Source organism: Camelus bactrianus, chromosome 27 (assembly GCF_048773025.1).
Source record: "Camelus bactrianus isolate YW-2024 breed Bactrian camel chromosome 27, ASM4877302v1, whole genome shotgun sequence".
Lineage (NCBI taxonomy): Eukaryota > Metazoa > Chordata > Mammalia > Artiodactyla > Camelidae > Camelus > Camelus bactrianus.
This window is the reverse complement of record NC_133565.1, coordinates 27,846,515-27,866,174: the sequence shown is the minus strand read 5'-3', so window position 1 is coordinate 27,866,174 and position 19,660 is coordinate 27,846,515. Positions and strand designations below refer to the sequence as shown.

Sequence of the window (19,660 nt, the reverse complement as noted above, 5' to 3'; positions counted from 1 at the left end):
GACGATAGTGTGGGGCCAAACGAGACGCTTGCCTTTGATTCTCCCATTCCCAGCTCTGCCAGAAATAGGCTGAAAGATGGAGGCCACTTTCCCTCAGGAATTAACGCAGAGTAAACAATTCAGGTCCCTCTCATCACCCCTTCCTTCCTTCCGCACCACAGGAGGAGGAGTGATCTCTGATGGATGAGATCAAGGGGCCCTGACAAGCAGGGTGACTGGACCCTGCACGGGAAGCTTGGCCCTGGGGTCTGTGTTCTTTAAGAAAGTAGGTTGTGAAGGAGCCGAGAGCTGGTGGCTACATCTAGCTTCCTGCTCTGCCCACCTCATGCTCCCTGAGGGTGGCTCTAAGGTCTAGACTAGGCCTGGCGTAGGCAGCGGGAGGACCACCATGGGCCCAGGCCTGAGCTGCCCCTGCCCACAGACAGCCTGTCCTCTAGGCAAGGGGCTGGCTTGTCATCCTTGCTGGGCTGCTCCGTCTGTCCCTCAGTTGGGAGAAGGCAGATTTGAGGACAGATGAGCAACCACACCCTGGAAACCCGTACAAATGGCCTGTTGGCCAGAAAATCCTAGGAAGAGTTGCCTAACCTGCATTTGGAGACCCACGGGAGACCAAGTCTGTTAGGTCAGAGCTCTCCTCAAATCAGGCAGATCTTTGGCAAATAATTTTTTAGGCATTATCTGGTGAAGTTTTTAGTGCGTCTTAGCCAGGGCCATGGCACATGAAGGCTGGGAAGACACTGCCTGTTCCCTGGAGAGTGAGACTTTGGGGTCTGCCTCGTTAGTGCCAGACAGAGACGGGCAGGCGGCACCAGACACACCGCCTCAGGTGGCCTCCCTCCCTGCACGCTGCTCTGCTCTCCACTTTCTCCCTGGAGCGAACACTTGCAAGCCTTCTGCCCCGGCCTTCCTCACCCCTCTGCCTGTGGACGAGATTGGGGAATGTTCCTTAATGAGGAAGATGGCTTCTCTGCCTCAAAACCCAGCTCCGCATGACCAGAGGCCGCCTGTCTCAGACAGTGTCCAGGTGGGTGAGTCAGGCTGGCTCCTACTGAGGGGGCTTTCGTCAACGGGGGTGCAAGGAGCAGAAAGTGCGATGTGGATGCGGGTCGGCCGTGGCGTACCCTCCAACACAGGTGGCCATGAAGCCTGTATTTTATAATCATCAGGCATTCCCATTGGTTAAAAGCACTGTGCCTTGATTTCAGTCTGATTTGTGTCAATTCCTCAATCAGTCAGATTGAGGTGAACAGCTCTGATACCCCCAACTGCTAACCCACAATATTATAAGCTTCTCCCAGTTGTGTCTGAAAGAAGTGCCAGGGCCCAGGCCACCTGCCTCCCTGTCCTGAGGCCACATGTTTGACCAAGTCTGTCTGCCCTCAAGAAGCAGGCATGTACCTGGTGTCCAGCAGGTGCCAGGTCAGATGGAATATCCGATCCACTGGGCAAAGGCAGGGCCTGCAGACCCACTGCATTTAATCTGGGAATTAGACAGATCCCAGCCATCTTTAGTTCCAGGATGAGTTCCTGGAAGGAAACCCAGTCATCACCAGCCATCCTGAAGCACGGCTCCTCATTTAGACCTTTTCACCGTGAAAGGAAGCAGACACCAATACAAGAGGCTGAGTGACGAAGGCTGGACACGAGGTTGGTGACCCAGAGGGAGCAGGAAGTCAGGGTTCTGTGGGCTGCAGAGCCACTAGGCCTGGCCTGATTGTTGGGGAAGGGCCAAGGACAGGGCTGAGGGTTCAAAGTCTGCCTCATCCCACCACACATTGGTCCTCTGTCTTCCCCCAACAATCCACTGCTTACCCCAAGCACGAGGCAATTTCAGTATTAGCTTGCCAGGTCCAAGGGGTGACATGGAGCAGATTTTCTAGACCTTGCCCCATCCAGAGGACTGCCAGACCGTCTGGGCAGGGTCTAGACACTGTCATGGAAAAGGACAAGGCTGTCCCTTTCTAGGTCTAATTTCTGTTGCCCCAAGAAGAGAACGAAGGCAGTCTTCTGGAGCTTCCACAGTAACTTGGGAGTCTCCTCAACCATAAACCTGGGACGGGGAAGAGGCAAAAGCAGCTTCTCGACCACGAGCTCTCCTCACTATCATCCGCATCACCACCATCACCACCACCGGGAGCCCGTTTAGCACTGCCGTCATTATGAGCATCAGCAACCACAGCACGAAGGGTGACCGCTGCGGCTCAGGACGGCGCAGGAAAGGCAGGAAGAGGGAGAGAAGGAGCCCGGGCCTGCGGCGCTCTTCACCAGCTCGTCCTTTTGGTCTCCTCCCCTCTCAGTGGCCGGCTCCCCTGGCTGCCGGCGGAGGTGTGGGTCCAGGCCCTAAAACGAGGGAGCAGCCCAGGCCCCTCAGAGCTGAACAGAGGTGCCTCCCGCCCCAGGAAACTTCCGGGGAAACGCTGCAGCTCGTGCCTCTGGAGGGCCGACGCCAAGGCCCCCGGGGGCTTGGGTTACACACCACCTTGCTCTTCTGCCAGGGTGGGGTGGGGAGGGGGTAACCTATTTGTGACAAGCAGAATACTGTCATTGTCAACAAATGGACAAATGACTGAGCTTTTATAAGGAATGGATCACTTCTGATTTTGACTGACACTGAAGGGAAAACTAAGGTCTCCTGGTCCATCGCCAAGGCCAGAGCAACTGAGACAGGCCTCCGAAAGGGAGTTCTTTGCAATAGCTTATCAATGCAGATGACAAATGAAGATCATGAATAAAGGACATGGGGCAGACAGCATGTCTGACACATGAGATTCAACCTCAGAGTTTAAATCCACTTTAAAGAGTGCAGGGCTGGAAGGGCAACACTTGCTGTGGCCTGATAAGGAATGCACGCATCTGATATGTCACACTGCAAAAACTTTCTAAAGACTTCAATCAGCAAGGCAATCCAAGACAAAACAAAAGCAAAATGGCCTATTGCGTGGGGGCAACTTCAAGGAAATTAATATTTTTTTAAGGAAAAACAAACAACATAGCAAAACAGGGAAAACTGTAACACCTCTTCTTATTTCTCATAAAATGTAAAAGACCTGATAAAATATTTAAAAGGAGAAACAGGGTGTACTTTTTGGTACTCAGGACATGGGAATTTTCAAACTGTTTCCTCCAGGATTCATGTCTTGTTAACATTGGACATAACTCCCCCCACCCCACATCACCATGGCAGATAAAAGGTGCTCAGTACATTTGGTCTGACTTGACTCAAAAGATGCAAGACCTCAATGTACCTTTTAATAAATTATTATAAGTAGAACATAGTTTTGCAGATAAATAACTCATCTGACTTGTCCCAATAGGTTTGAAAGTTCAACAGATAGGTCCAAAACGAATGCTGGGCTGAGGTAACTCCTGGCATCACTGAGGCCGGGCTTAGGGCAGGGCCTCTGGAGGGGACAGGTGCCAAGGGTTCTTCTCATCAGGCAGTGAAAAATGCCAGACAAGTCCTCATCACCAAGGCAAAGAAGGGTGACCTTCGGCCTTCACGGTGCCCAGTTGGGGGTCACCATCCTCTTTAGTTTCATTTAATCTAACTTCACTTGGGCAAATAAAGTAAGAGCTGGTGGCAAGAATCACGGTACAACAGAACGTTAGCATTGCTGAGGGATCTGTGTCAAGACCTTCACCATCCTCAGGTTCACAAGCACCACTGTGGTACAGCTGGAAATTTAGGTCATGCTTTTAGATCCTAAAGGTTCATTATGACGAGTGAAGGCATCAGAGAGCTGGGTGATGAGTGAGGCTCTCCCACCAGCCAAGAGCTGCTCCACCTAAAACATCTGCCTCCCACAGTGCTTTTCACGGTCTTAGCAAAACTGCAAATTACCACATGGCATGGGCTTTCCATCCTCCTGCAAAACTGCTAAGGCTATGGTCTCAAATACAAAGGCTAGTCGACCATGCACTTCCCCCCAGACAGCCCCACCTCCCCGGGACCGATCTGAGCACATCTCTGAAGCAATTCAGGATAAACAGGACTTCTCCAGATCAGAGATATGACTTGGGACTTGCCAAATGTCTGAAGCTATTTCTGAGGCAGGAGATAACGGTTACAGAAAACTCCAGAAACTTGTAACCACTAAGGCTCCAGAGCTTCTCAACATGCTGACCCTTGTCATATAGTCAATGCTTTCATTCACATTAAAGTCTCCTGTTTGGTTTAAATACTTACATCATTTTCTAAAAAATTAAACATGCTTCTTTCAGCCAACTCCTTTGACTCTTCAAATTTTTCTACTGCTTGTCTGACTTCTTCGTCTGGTATCTTACCTACTCGCTTCTTTTTATAATCGTAATCCAGGCGCCGGCCCTCCAGCTTTTTCAGGTGGTGCTAAGGGACAAAGGAGTTCATCAGAGACCTATCACACTCAAACACGGCATAAAGAAATCTTCATCATTGCTATGAAAATAGTCATTGATTTTTCTCAGCCTGAAGTCAAAAGGGAAGGAACCCACCTTCCACTTCTTTTGCATGCACTCAAGCATCTATTAGAGGCTCCCTTCGCTGCAGGTCCACAAGGAATATTTGTGGAATGAATGAATGGGTAGATGGATGGGTGTATAGATTATAGAACGAATGAGTGTCTACATGGAACATAAGGACGCAGTGTCAGTACTGAGATTAATTTTCCAACATTCCTTATAGGACCCCTCACTTAGATTCTATTAATGCCCAGATAATTTCCAACTGAATTAACTATGCCAAAAATAAGGATGGTTCTTCTGGCACTATCGTCAGCTCCTCACTAAGAAGTATATTATAAGAGCACAAATTTCTAGTATCCTCTAGAATACTTTTGCGTCTTCCATAAAGTTCCCAAACAATTACAGAACAAGCTGAATAAATGCCATCAATGGACATGATGCACAAAGAGGACAGATGTTCACAGGCAACCTCTGAAATGGTGGGATTTCTTTTTTAAAATATGATCTCTTTAACAAAATAAAACAATTATAAACATGAGAGCTGTCCGTTCATGGAATGCACTGCCTTGTGTGGTAGTAAGTTCCCCATCACAGTTTGTGTTCAAGCAGAGGGATGAGGGATCCCACATCAGAAGTTCTGTAGAGCAGATAATTGCACAGGGCAAGGGAGTTTATGACTATAATCCCTGGAATATTTGATGTCAAAACTGTATAATGAAAACAGACTGTCCCACTGAAGTACGAGGGTGACTTGACTATTCCTTCTGGTGGAAAAACACTGGTTCTAATTTCCATAATGATTGGGTGAAAAGAGCATTTGGGACAAAAAGTCAGAAGCATCTCTCTCATATGTTCTGTGACTCTGGGCAAGTCTCTAAATCCCTCCGAGCCTCCACATGTGTGGTTGTAAAACCAGGACAAGAATGGCTTAGCCTGACTGTTTATGGGTAAAGAAATGTTTGTGAAAGCCGTCTGAGTCCGTAAACGCTTTTACAGATACGTCAGTCACGTGTTAAATGTCCAAGGTACGTATAGCGCACAGCTGAGACTGAAAAGCCCTCTGAATATTAGATTCTTAATTCTTGACCATCTATGGGATTTACACTTAGATTTATATGGTTTATCTATCAAAGAAAAGCTGAGTAACAAGAGACGCCATTTAGAAAACAATTTTTTGCACAGGGAACTGCAACATTTAAGTATATGTGTATTTTGTACCTCTCTCCCACTCACTGCTCAGATTCCACATTGGTGTCCATGGCTAGCTACCCTACTGGACCAGGCCAAGTGGAAGAGCTACGTTGTCCATTGGGCTTTTTGTACGACTTTCTTAAGGAAAACAGCACAAGAAAAAATGCCGTATTATGTATTTCGGCAAATGAGATGTTTGGTTTTAAGGTTCCACATCTGGGAAAGATGTTTTGGCATACCCACAACTCAGAGTGTCTCTTCTTCCCTAGAATCATCTGTTCAGGAAGAATTTGGGAGCACGAACCCCACACTAGGCATTGTGGCTACCAAAGTGAACAAAACATGACTCCCTACCCTGAGCACTCACTCCCCAACAGCAGAGAAAGAGCACAGTGATGCTCACAGCACAGGGAACACAGAAGGAGCCCCTGATGAAGTCAGGGAGAGAACAAGAGCTTCCCAAAGGACAGGACACCTGAGCTGGGACCTGAGAGGTGAGATGACTTAGCCAGGAGAGGAGAGGAAAAGGAGAAAGACAGAGAACAGAGGGAAAGCACAAAGCAAAACATCCCCTGGGGACTGCAAGTCATTCAGTGAGGCTGGGCAGAGAGTTCAAGTGGGAAGGGGTGAGCGATTGACCGGTAGAAAGAAGGAGGGGCCCGTAATTAGGGGATCTTTACTGGATCTTTATTCCCACGTCATGGGGCAGCTACAGGGGGATGGTATCTTAGGAAGACTGCTCTGGCTGTGGTGTGGAGAATGGACTGGAGGGGGTGAGATGTGAAGCCAGGAATCAAGGGCTGCTGTGTTGGTGTGTTTAAATGTTAACCAAAGGAAGCCAACAGATAGAAAGAGGGAAAAGGGAGATTCAGGAGACAGAATGACTGACAGACGCAGCAAAGGACCTGACGAGGTGAGGGTGATGGACTCTGGGGCCCAGTGGAGGACCGGCCTGAGGGAGCAGGAGGAACATCACCTTCCCTAAGATGGAAGAGAAAGTGGACGACAGGAGTGAAGAGCTGAGGAGGGTGCAGGGGGCATGTGGGCTGTGGGGAGGGCAGAGGGATGTTCTGGGAGTTCCTGAATGATTGCTTCCATTTTCCCTTCAACCTTCCCGAATTTCCCTCCCCTTCGGTTCCAGCATAAATTCTAAATGCCTTTACGGGTGTCCAGGCCTTTCTGAAGGGAAGCTCTGGAATAGGGCCCAAGAATTTGCATTTCTAACATGCGAGGCTGCTGCTGGTGCAGGGACCCCACCAAGAGAAGCACTGGGCCTGAAGAAAGGAAGAGGGGACATCCCTGAGGTTCAGCCGCCTTGCGAGCTGGCTGGGGCTGCCTCCAGGTCACCCTGAAGGCACTTGGGGGGAAGGTCTTCCGTTCAACTCCTCAAGGGGGCGCCCAAAGAAGTTCTCAACAGGGGCTGTCCCTCTAGAGTAGAAGTCTCTGTCCGGGTAAAAGTCTCAAGGCTGTTTTTGCACATCTGCAAAAACACCGCCAAGCAAGTGGCACGTGATTGACTACAGCTCCCTGAAAGTTCCCACGTATGCTCTGGAGGCCCAACTTGCACATCTTCCAAATATAAAATGTTGATTCCGAGATACTGACTTCCTTGAAAAAGTAATGGAAAATAATAACCAACATATCAAAAGATGGTATGATTTTGATGATCAAAAAAATCCAGAACGGAAGTCATGGAATCATTTTGTTACGTGAGAGATGACTGCAGAAATATCTGTCCTGAGCTTGGCTTCTACTGGCTTCAGTAAGACTCAGAGTAAAGGGCTAATTGATCCTGGGACTCTTCCCCAGTGAACCAGGTAAACATAACTGAGTTGTTTTTTTTTTACCACTCACAATAAGAGGAAGCTTTCATTGAGTCCCTGTAGAAATGTTCTAAAGGTTTTAAATATAAACATCATATTAAGCAGCAATGGGGAGATTTATAGCCGCGAAAACTTACCCCAATCTCTTTTAAATCTTTGTCTTGTAGTAACTGAAGTGGGTCAATAAACGTTTGCTTTACGTTAATATCAAGAGAGTCTTTCACCTCAGCCATTAGTTTCATGGATTCACCAACTTCTATTAACGCATTGCCTTGAATAGGAAATACAAATAAAAAAGGTTCTTTAGGTGATCCAACTCCAAGTTAACAGTGACGTTCATTTAACTCTTTCCCAAAACTTTGTGATGATCAATGGTATGTAACAAGGTCCTTAGTCTGGGACCTTTGAATCGTGACCCAGAAAAGAGAAAAATGAAAAGGGAAAGTCTTTCTACTTCTGCACTTTCTCCACTATAGAGAAAAAAATGAGGCTCAGACAGACCGAGGCACTTACCATATAGGCCACTAGATGGGGTTAAAGCTTTTTTTTTAAACCAGTAGTTTTGTGAACTGGCACCAAGGGTTCCTTAGAAGCTCCAAAACAAAATCCCTCTTTGTAAACAATAAAAGGATTCATTCATCAGAGGCTAAGTATTAACCAGTAAAGATTACAATAGGAATAAATAAACAAAACCTCAGCTTCTAAATGCTAGGTCTTCTTGAGGCCACTCCTTGTATCCTTGAGACGGTTCTAAGGCTCCCTACTCTTTCTGATGTCAAACAAAGCTTGGCAGCGTCACATGGGACAGCCTTTCAGCAGGGTGGGCAGGGCCCGCTCTTGCAGTGAGGTCCGCGGCCAGCCATGCTGGGCGTGGGCAGTGATGGACAGCTTTCGCCAGATGACACCCTAGTGTTCAGCGCCAGCTACCCTACAGTAATTTGCAAGCAGGTGTCCTGGTAGCTGTGCACAGTGAGAGTGGCAGGTTTCCTAGAAGACGCCTCTGGGAAATGCTGCACTAGACTGAACTATTTTTCCTGTAGTTGGGGTTTTCCAATTGATCTCATAAAAAGGTAGAGCTTGGGGTCTCTTAACTCCCAGGCTTGAAGAAGACCTGAAATCCCAGTCTAAGAATGTGCATTTCCAGAAAATTCTGACCTTCAAGTTGTTTTCCCTACAAGTCAAGGGCATGTGCAGTTTATTCATCTGTGAAACAGGATAGTAATGTTACCTCACCTCACTTTTTATTTTTTTAAAGAAATAAACTAGATAGTGTGTGTTATAGGACCTTGCAAAGCTAAGTGGAAACTGTTACTCTAAACCGCAGCTGGCCAAGACCCGTTTTGGCCCACTGTAGCTTTATTCCTCCCGAGAGGCTAAGTTTCCTTAACTAACTCCCCAGAGCCTGGTCCTAACTTGTTCTGAGATGGAAATGAGACGTCCTTTCTGAGCCTGGGGTCTCTCTCCTGCCCAACTGGTCAGAAACAGAGGATACTGCCTCTGGCCCCATCGCTCACTGTCTCCAGTGCCCACACCACAGAATGTCAGCCAATTTAGCTTTGACAGAAACATTTCCAAATATGTTTCTTTGAAGGCACCAAAGATGACATTCTGAATATTGGCCGGCACCTCCATGGATTGACATCCCCTCTCCTTCCCCAAGATTAGCATTTCCAGTTGCACGAGTACGTGGGGCTCAGCCTCCACCCACTCAGGTCTCTGCATTTAAGGAAGCTTCCCCTCTGTGGCCCCAAGAAGAGGGTATCCAACAGCACAGTGTTTTCCTCAGGACAGCAAGCAGCCCATCTGCTGCTAACGCCCTCCTGACGCCAGTTCTTTCTCAATACACGTTCCCTCGAGTCACAGGGTACCTGGGAAGCTACCAAAGCAGCAGCAGCTACATAAAGAAAAGAACCTAAATATCCAATAAATGGGGTTGATTGAACAAACTATGATACTTGAAATATTGGGGTGCCTTTAAAAAATATTGTAGAAGATTAATTGTTTTATGACATGGATTGCGCTATTGTCCGTGGGAATACGCAGGTTACAGAAGGGTATTAAGGTAAATATCTTATAACTCCATTTTAACTTTTAAAGGTTATGTGAATATAAATAAGAATAAACACAAGGTACAGGGGATATACAAGAGAGAGTGTGACTGGATCAGTCACTGGGTAAGTGGTTATGGGTGATGTTGGCATTTTACTTACCTGTGTTTTATAAACTTCCTGCATTGAATATGTATTACTTTGAGAATATGAAAAAATAATAAGGGTTGTTAAAATGAAAGTCTTGTGCATAACACAGTATCAACAAAGGACGCATTCTCGGCTCTCCCAGGTGGTGGGTGAGCACTCACCAAAAGCGGAGCCTTCCCCGAGCTCCTTCCCGTATTTCAGCATGCAGTCGCCCAGCAAGCCTTCCGTCTGCGGGTAGCCGGTGGTTTTCACCTGTCCTCGGATCTTCGACACAGTGTTCAGCATTCCTAGCTTAGCTCTGTATGCTTAAAAACATTATCATTTGTAATTCCTTAAAGTGGCAAGGTGGAGTGACAGGTGCATGGCATTTAACAAACGTGGCTGATGAAATCGAGGTCGCCTTGGGCAAAATATCAGAGACCTGAGACATGAGGGGACCATGTGTGAACTACCTAGGTTCTCACATGATTTTCTGGAATCTTAACCAAGGTGGGAGCTAAGGGCACCGTCGCACAGCCGCGATGGGAAATAGAAATTACGGCACACGCTGTTGACTCCAAATAATAGTACCTGGGGCTATCATTACCCCACCCACAGCTAACACGTTGTCAGACGCTGACACCTGGGCAGACAAATTTTCCTGGGAACCGATTGCAAACTAAGATTGGAATTGCTGAGGTGGATGTTTCAAACTACCAACTGGTCATTAAACACCACTCTCCCACCCCCCAAGCATGTACCCAGACTGATTATATTCAGTATCATGGAGGAGGGCCACTGCACACTTCAATGTAGGAAGCAGAACCTACGGGAGGAGACAGATGTCCCCAGAGTGAATGGGAGTCTGTGCTGACAGCCCCTCAGGTGCAGCTCAGCTCCCAGGCCCAAGGGAAATGATAGGCGGCCACTGCTTGGGACCTTCTTTTCTGTGACTTAGGCCAGGAGTGTTCACGAATCTCGGCTCTGTGCGACACACCATGCTAACTACTGGAACTCCAGAAAGACCTAAGCCAGCCTCTGCCTTCAAGGAGCTCACACCTAGTTATTGGTGTGGTGTAGGGAAAGGAAAACATAACAACATGCTGAATGAAGGCGGAAAGGTGTCTCCCAAAGTGCAGAAATAGTGTGAGGCTCAGAAGGGGAATGCTTAATGGTACATAACCAGCAGATAAAGAGGAGGCTTGGATTGACTGAAGAAGAAACTAGCACAGGACAAGTCAGGAAATACCTATGGGAAAATGTGACTGTGAACTGAACACCAAGCTAAGGGTTTGGGATTTTATTCTGTAGGCTAGGTGGTGTTTGAGGTAACTTTAGCTGGTAAAGGGATAAATTTTATTTTCTCTTATTTTAATAATTACATATTTATTTTAATGTGTTCTCAACCAGTGTTTCTCAAACTTTAATGTGCACGCAAAACCACCCAAGGTTCCTGTTAAGATGCAGAGTCTGATCCAGTCAGTCTGGGATGAGCCCAAGTTTCTGCATTTCTCACAGTCTCTCAGGGGATGCTGATCCTGCTGGTCCACGGACCACACTTTGAGTAGCAAGACTTCAGACACTCACGGTGTCAGCCTTTTTGAATCTTGCCCACCTCAGCCTCAGAAGCACTTATATCCTCCTGGTCCCCAGGCACACAGGCTTCACGCCCACAGCACGCGCGCGTGCGCACACACACACATACACACTGCTCCTCTTCCCTACTGTCAGGGCAGGATGTGGGATGTAAGCAGGCCTGTTACTGAGGTTCATTAAACTGAATTAGAGGCTGCTAGGCCTCCCCCTTCTTCTCCAGGAATAACCAGAGGCCTCTTGTCAAGTGGACACTTCCATTGTTGGTCAACACCTCCCTACCCCGTTCCAACATCAGCTCATGGAGGGCAGGCTCCCTGTCCAACTTAACAGTACACAGGAAAGCCCCTTGCCTAGAGAAAGCATTTGCTAAATATTTGCTGACTGATTTATCAGGAGAAGGGACTTGTGTGGTTCAATCGTTGAGGAGGCCAGGGAAGAAATATATTATTATGGTTTTTAAAACCATAATCATCTGTACAATTCTAAAGAACTGTATACCTGCCATCCTCCCTGGGCCATGATATTTTCTTAAATTTATGTTTTAAAGGTTTTATTTTCTAGATTTTCAGATGGTTGAGTGTGTGCTGATTCCTACAGCCAAAGGAATCACAGTCGTTACGTGCAAATAATAAATTCATGAAAAGTAAAGGCAGATTTGGAAACCCGCAGAACTCAAAGCTCGGACGCCCTCTGTTGGTTTTCTATCATCCAGAACTTAGGAAAACTTCGTCAAGGGAGGCTGCTTCAATGCCGAGGAATCAGAGACCTCCCGCTGAGAAGCTACTGTAACACTGGACTGTCTCACACTGTTTTTCATATGCATTACGCCTCATTTCATCAGCTCAAAAGCCATGAAGTGAAAGCCATTTAAAATTCATATACACCGTTAGAAAAGGATAGCAGAGGGTTTTTTTTTTTTTAAAGAGAAAACAACTGAATAAGAAAACCTTTACAAAGTACTTAGTAGGTTTCTGAAGAGTATCATTAAAAACGTCTTTGCTTAGCAGTGTCTTGCTGCTAAGACCAAAACCCCATCCAAACAGTGTCACCATGGTTCACAGAAGTGTCTGCTCTGTTTGTCATCAGCTAAGATTCACAGCAACTACCTTCAGTCACTCAAAAAAACAAAACTGAATTTCATTATCTGGACACAGAGGACATTGTTTCCAGATCATGTCAGCTATACATGCTGGATTATTGGAATCTGTGACAGCGAATGAAAAACTAAATATTCCAAGACATTTTCTAACTTTACCTGGATTTGGCTGAAGATATTCTGTGGCTTTTGAAAGAATTTCTGCAACAGCTTTATTGGTAACATCTATTTTCTTAAAAAAAAAAAAACACATAAGATATTGGTAAACGACATACAGAAAAACAAACAGAGAAATGACTTTCATTAATTTAATACTTATAACACCATTATAATGATTTTAATCCAAATGAATGTTTTCACCACTTTTGGAAAAGGCAATATTTTCTTAACTTTTTGATTCTGGGACATCCTTCCAATGATGGCTCTTCCCAATGATAGTGGAAAACACTAATTTCTTTCTCAACATTAAAATGAATATTAATATAATATTTAGAAAAACTTGGACAAGCTATTATATGCCACTAAATTACTCGATATATTTGATATATTACTCTCAAAACCAAGACTAGACACTCCTGAGACAAACTTTCCTCAACCGTGGGTGAACTTGAATTTCTGTACTTACATAAGGATGGCATAACAAGGATTCATATGAGAAACTACCTCAATAAACCAATAATGCAAGAATCATAGTCACTAGTGTTATTACAAAAATAAACACTCTTCTGTGGGCAGAAGACGTTACCATCAAAGGCTTCCCTGCCAGGTTAAGACTTAATCTTTCCTTCTGCAAAACCATTCTTGGGCAATCTTGGCTGTTGGTTAACCAGAAAACGAATGTGAGAATACACAGAATAGTTAACTGTACACATTCTGATAGCTTTACTTCATACCATCAGTTGCCCAAAAGAAAATGTAAAGAAAAAGGAGATCCCATATGTAAGAGCAATTTAAAAATGAGCAATAACAAGGAATAAATATTACGACAAATGCACAATACCTACCTGAAAGGCCACATTCCTAGATGGGAAAATTCAGTTTGGACAGATGTAAATCCTTCCACAATTAACATGTAAAATTAATTCAAATCCCATCACAATTTTGATTTTTTTTTCTTTTTTGTTAAAACTTGGCAAATTAATAATAGTTATTTCATGCTTCACACTACATACAGGATTAAAAATATAGACCTAAAAAAAACTGTAAAAGTACTAAATTATACAGGATAATATTCTGAAATACTTCGTGGAAGGATCTTCCAAGCATGACCTAAAACCCAAGCGTCATAATAAAAAGACCAGAATTCTGACTCCATAAATTTAAAAGTGGAACCATGAAAAGACACAACACATAAACTTTGAGAAAAGTGGTGAACAGAAAGTAAAATGTAAAAAAATAAAGTGTTAGTATCTATTATACTCAGAACTCCCATTTAAAAAAAAAAAAAAGGCAACCCAACTAGAAAGAAGGGAAAGAAATAAACCGGCAATCCACAAGAGAGGGGAAATACAAGTTGCCTATGAATATTTGGCAAAAGATTCAGAAAAATTGTAAATAAAAAGGAGGTACTTTCCACCCACCTGACTGATCTAAAAAAAAAACTTTTTAAATTGATTAGACCCAATACAGGGTATTATAATGGGCTCTTTCATATACAACAGGAATACAAAATGATACAACCTTTTTGAGATCCAGGCGGAAGTACCTATTAATGGGCCAGCTATCATACTTCCAGGGGTTTATCACCTAGGGACACATGAGCAAACCGCACTGAGGTAAAAAGATGTCCCTTAGACATCTGAAAAGCTGAAAACAACCTAAATGATAATCAATAGGAGACTGACAGAATAAGCTGTGAAACATCCAAATAAAGGAATACTCTTTAATCACAAGGGGAAAGAAATAAGGAAGATCTGTATGTCCTGGAAAGACGTTTATTGTGCATTGCTAGGGGAAAAACAAGCTCAGAGTGATTTATAACACAAACAAAATCAGTCTGGGGAAAACCTGTGATCTCTTTAGGGGTAGAAGCTTTCAAACAAGCAATTTCATTCGGTCTGCAATTCTATTTGTTCCCCTTAAGCTGAATGCTTATATCTGGGGCCCCAGGAAGGTTTAAAAAGACAGCACAGAAAAGATATTGAAGAAATGAATCAAACCCATATTACTGATACCAGTGAGCTAGCTGTGTGTGCCGGTGGGCGTGCGTGTATGTGCATTTGACCTGGTAACAAGTTTTGTAAACTTTGAACTCCCATCAGTACGTTCAATTGTTTATGAAGCTCTTTGAATTGTTTAAGAGAATTTGATAACCTCAGTGTTTATATTTTATTAGAGTTACAAGAAATGAAAGCACATAGAACAATCCTGCTTTAGACTTGATGTGAAATTTGAGGAAATCCTATGCATTGTGTTTGTACTGCAGTTTGAAATGTCTAAGAAAATTTGTTTAATTATGTAAATAGTGATAAATCTTTAAGTAAAATGATTATCAACTAAAAATTATCACCATCTTTATACTGAAATTACTAAAATTATAAGTAAGATCCATAAGTTCAGCTTAAGGCTTAAGAAGAACTCAGTTTTAAATTCACAACTTTATATAAATTCAGTATTAATTAAAACACAACTTAGAGTGCTCCATTCCATGTACACAACCCTCTTTAGACATGAAAAGCCATCAGGAAGCTAGGTGTCACCTCCAAAGGGTGAGGATGAGAGAAGACAGAGACAGAGATACTTTCTACTCAGACTCTTCTACAACTTTGGGGGGAAAAAAGTCAAGAAACACTTGGCCAAAAACTCCCAGGCACTGATGTGCACATGCTGGACCTGCTTCCAGGACAGCCCAGGAATCTAAACTGGGAATAAACCCTTTACAAATTAAAGAGACTGACACTAAACATGTTGGCAAGTGTGGGCAATCAAGATGAACAATGAAAAAATAACTCATGTAGTCTGAAAAAATAAAAACAAAACCTCCCTCCTAGAGTAACTGCGGATATTGGGGGTGGGGTGGGTGTGTGTTCAGGTTAACTAAACACAATGCAAGTATCTCGGGACACCATCAGGACAAATAGAGGAAAGTACAGAAGTGAACATTATTTTTGTAAAGTCCACTCAGTGTGAAGGCATCTTTGCCGGTCAGTTAACTCTGGAACTTCCATCTAGTATTGGTACTCCAGCCCTGAGGTTCCCCAAAGCCTGTGCCACTGACACACTGACATCTCAGTCCCTGAGTTAGAGACCCGCCGGCGGCCCTAGTTTCTGGTAACTGTTTGTCGTATTCTCTTTTAAAAAAAGAATTTTTTTTAAAGATTCCACACTGTCATTATATCCTCCTTATTCCTCACGTAGTTTGTTTTCCCCTTTTGCCTCTCTTGCACACACAGGAGTAGAGGTGGATTTTCAAAACAAATAGTTCTTGGTCTGACTTATCGATTCTACCTTTTTACTGTCATCATTTTTTTTATTTTATTAATCTCTCATTTATCGGTATTGATTTCTTCCTTTCGCCTAGAGTGATTTACTTTGCTGTTATTTTCCTAGCTTTTTGGCTTCAGTGAGTCACGCTTCTCCAACATTTATTTCCTACTAAATTCAGGTAAGATGTAGCCATGTATCACATGTCTTGATACATAGGGTTCTCTTGACTAAATGATCTTTAATTTTACTTTTCATTTCCTCTTGAAATAAGAATTATTTTTACCTGTTTTTCAATTTCCAAACATCCAGAATTTGGAAATTATTATTTGGAAATTACAGGATTCCTTGTAAACCTTGTGTTCTATTTTAGTCTGGGAAATTTGTTGAGTTTTGTTTCTATAGCCCAATATATGACTGGATTATTAAAACTGTTTTAAAGAAGTTTGAAGTGAATATGTATTGTCCATTTGAGGAATGCAGATATTTATATTTATTTATAATGGAAATTATTAACCATATTTTATGCAAATTCTCTATGAGCCTATTATTGTCAGTTTAATCTATTATTTTATGAGAAAGGTATGTGAAATCTTTTACTGATTTTTGTCAGTTCTCCATGTGGTTCTGACAGCTTTTACCTTTCATGTTTAGATGCCATGCTGTGTGATGTATAATGGTTCATAACTGCTACAATTTCCTGATAGACTACATCCTTCCATAATTTTTTAAAAACGTCTTTCTCCACTTAGTACTCTTTTGGCATCAAATTTTATTTTGACATTACTACTGCTCCTCCCCTTCTGCATGGTTCGCATTTGTCATGGAACATGTTTCTCCACTACTTTGTCGTTTCTGTGTCTTGTTTTACGTGGGTCTGATAGCACCTAATTCACCTCTTCTAGAAAGTTCTTAAGGCCTCTTGTCACATATTAGATATTTCTGTGCTTTCCAGTATTGTAATAAAGCAGATAATAGATTTTATTTTTATATCTCTTCTGTCACTCACTGAGGTTTTGGGAGAGAAAGGAAGTAAACAAGAGGTGTCAGTCTTCCAGCAGAAACTAAAATTCCTGAGATGTGCTTTTACATTTAACATTTCAATGGAATCATTCTGTTAGTGATAAAATTACACAAAATGTCTTTCTTTATCAAGTGATTCTTAAAGTAATTTCCAACATGCCAATGATGTTTAAATGTTCTATGTTTTTCAATCTTCAGAAATGAACTTTTTTCAAAAGCAAAACAAAGTAAGCTTTTCCATCTAGGCATTAACATTTCTAGAAAGTTGATTGTGCTCTTCCAGAAAACAAGGAGCTCCCTGGAGGACAGCATGGCCAGGTCTAGGGTATCCTGAAGAAAGAAACCACCTCCCTCTCTGCCACCAAGGGACTGGTTCCCCAGCGTCTGCTGAACGCTCTACTACCTGCGACAGCCCATATCCTCCATGTCACACCTGAGGAAAGATGCTTTGTCCTTTCTGCCCTCTCTCATCTGGAGAGTCTAATTACTAAAACAAGGCTGTGTTTAAAGGGCCCAAAACAAATGGGAAGGAAACTGAGGAAGCTGGTAATTAGTGGTGGTCCCACGACCGCCTCCACCTAAACTCCTTCACACAGCTGACCAGGAAGACTGTTCAAGGACAAAGTATCTACAGTCTTCCTCCGGAATTTGTTGACAATCACTTCTGTACCATGCGCGCTGCATTCTTCCAAACGCTTTCATACACATTAACTTTCTGCATGATCCTCAAAGCATCCGTGTGCGGCAAGCAGAGCACACGTTCAGAAAAGGCTGAAACAGCTTATCCAACTGGTCCTCGGGGCAGAACCAGGATAAAACCTGTTTGTTAAGCAGCAACTTGAACACATGGGAACAGAGTCTTCCACACACTGAGTCAACATTTATATATTTGAATAGTCTTGTCCCAGAAATACATTTTGACTCTCCAAGATACATAGTCCCAATTACTTAGGCCTAAACTGTTTCCCAAGATTGACCATCTTTTGTGCGCATTCTGACTTTTGTCCACGAGAGGGCACCAGTTAGCCATATCCCGCCTCCAAGATCCAGGCTCTTCATCTGGACTAGGAAGAGTGAAAGAACTGACCTTTTTCGGATTCCATAAGCCACACCTGACTGCAAACATCCGAGATCGCCACTCTAATATCCTTCACAGTATCAGTATATTTCCTACCACGATGAAAGTCATATTTATTATACAATTTACATTAAAATGTTCTCTTACCCGTTCCATGTCAAGAAATTCGTCATCTAGTTTCGTTCCTTCTACACCACTTATTTTTTCACTAAATAGCTGTAGAAATAAACACAAGTTATTGTATTATATAGTCATTTGTTATCACAGTATTTGACACAAATTATTACAAACAAACAACAACAAAAAAACTCAGGTTCAGCTTGTTGGATTTTTTTTAGACTAAGTCCTTTAAGAAAATTGTTGAAAAGAGTAACCATAACTAACGACATGGGAAGATACACATTCCTCATTCATTCAATAGATATTATGCACCTATTATATGTAAAACACATGGAAGTTGCTGTAGTAGAAACAGATAAATAAGAGGGGAGAGTATAGCTCAGTGGTAGAGTGCATGCTTAGGATGCTGGAGGTCCTGGGTTCAATCCCCAGTATCTCTGTTAAAAAAAAAAAAAAGTTAATTACCTCTCCTCCACAAATAAATAAATAAAACATTTAAAAAAATTTTTTTAAATAATAAAATGACTATAGCTCAATAAAAAAATGTTAAAAAAGAAAGAAACAGATAAATAAGATTAATCCTGGCCACCCAGGAACCCACATTTCAGCAAAAGAGTTCATATACCAACAATCAACTAAAACATAAGGGAGAAACAATACAAACAACACCAAATAATACTATTAAATACAAATTATTGTGAACATACTAAGTGACAGGCATTTTAGTGATTCACAGAAAGAATTCTGAGGGGCTAAGGTGTGAGGGGTAAGGGTAGGTTCATTCAAGATCTGCTTCCTGGAAGGCTTAACATTTGAACTAGCTTTTTAAGGACAGGCGGCATTTCAACAGGCAGGACCGAAGGAAGGCCTTCCGGCATAAGGCAATGTGAAAAAAGACCCGGAGGCAGCAAATTTGTAGGGCAGAGTTTCTCCACCTTGGCACCCTAGTATTTAGCCCAGATAATTTCTTGTGGAGGCGGCTGTCCTCTGCATTGTAGGATGTTTAATAGCACCCCTGGCCTCTATCTACTAGGAGCCAGCAGCACACACACACCCGTTGTGAAAACCAATAGTCTCCAGACAGTTGAGAACCATATAGCTCAGTGGTAGAGTGTAGGACAAATGTACTCAAGAAACAGTGAGAAATTTGGTTTAACCATAATGAACAGTGCTCAAGGGAGAAGGAAGGAAAACAAAAGCTGAAACGTAGGCAGAGGCAGTGTTCTGTTTTCAGAAAGCAGTATGTACAGTAGAATGAGTGTTCCCACTTCAAAGAACAGAAACTAATGTGATTAATATTTGTTCCTTATTTGGAAGGAGACAACAATGTGGGATTTTTTTCTCAACAGGTGTCAAAGTTAAGAGTCATGATCATTCTTCTGCTTTTCCTGAACTCCCCAGTGATGTTCAGCTGTTTTGCCAAAGTAAGAGTAAATACGCATATGGTGTTAGCTCTCTAGATCACGTGACGATATTTGATACTTGACCATCATTCGACAAATATTGTTGAGCATCTACTATGTGACGGGGGGACATAAAGATGAAAAAGATAGGGCTGATCACCATAGGGCTCCTGAACTCATTCCATAGTTGCAGAAACTGCAGTCCTATTTCTTTTAAGTGCTGGAAGCTATAGTAAATACTGAAGCTTCTAATTCTGGTCAAAATGACTAGATAAATTCAACTCTAATAC

The 19,660-nt window shown here is 43.1% G+C and overlaps 1 protein-coding gene and 1 non-coding gene across 4 annotated transcripts in view; one reads left to right on the top strand and one right to left on the bottom strand.

Annotated features, from left to right (window-relative positions):
- Positions 1-19,660, bottom strand: part of SH3GL3 (SH3 domain containing GRB2 like 3, endophilin A3) — a 107,523-nt gene that overhangs the window by 31,119 nt on the left and 56,744 nt on the right. For 2 of the 3 annotated variants that reach the window (XM_045516769.2, XM_010955138.3), the window contains exons 2-6: positions 17,995-18,063; positions 12,483-12,555; positions 9,814-9,957; positions 7,592-7,725; positions 4,187-4,345 (exon numbers count right to left, since the gene is read on the bottom strand). In XM_045516769.2, the coding sequence (XP_045372725.1) occupies positions 4,187-4,345; positions 7,592-7,725; positions 9,814-9,957; positions 12,483-12,555; positions 17,995-18,063 (579 nt within the window). Of the gene's footprint in view, positions 1-4,186; positions 4,346-7,591; positions 7,726-9,813; positions 9,958-12,482; positions 12,556-17,994; positions 18,064-19,660 lie in introns of those variants that run through there. The other variant, XM_010955141.3, reaches the window with a different exon arrangement.
- On the top strand, positions 18,335-18,407 carry TRNAP-AGG (transfer RNA proline (anticodon AGG)). Its single transcript has one exon. It is a non-coding gene; the product is annotated as a tRNA-Pro (tRNA).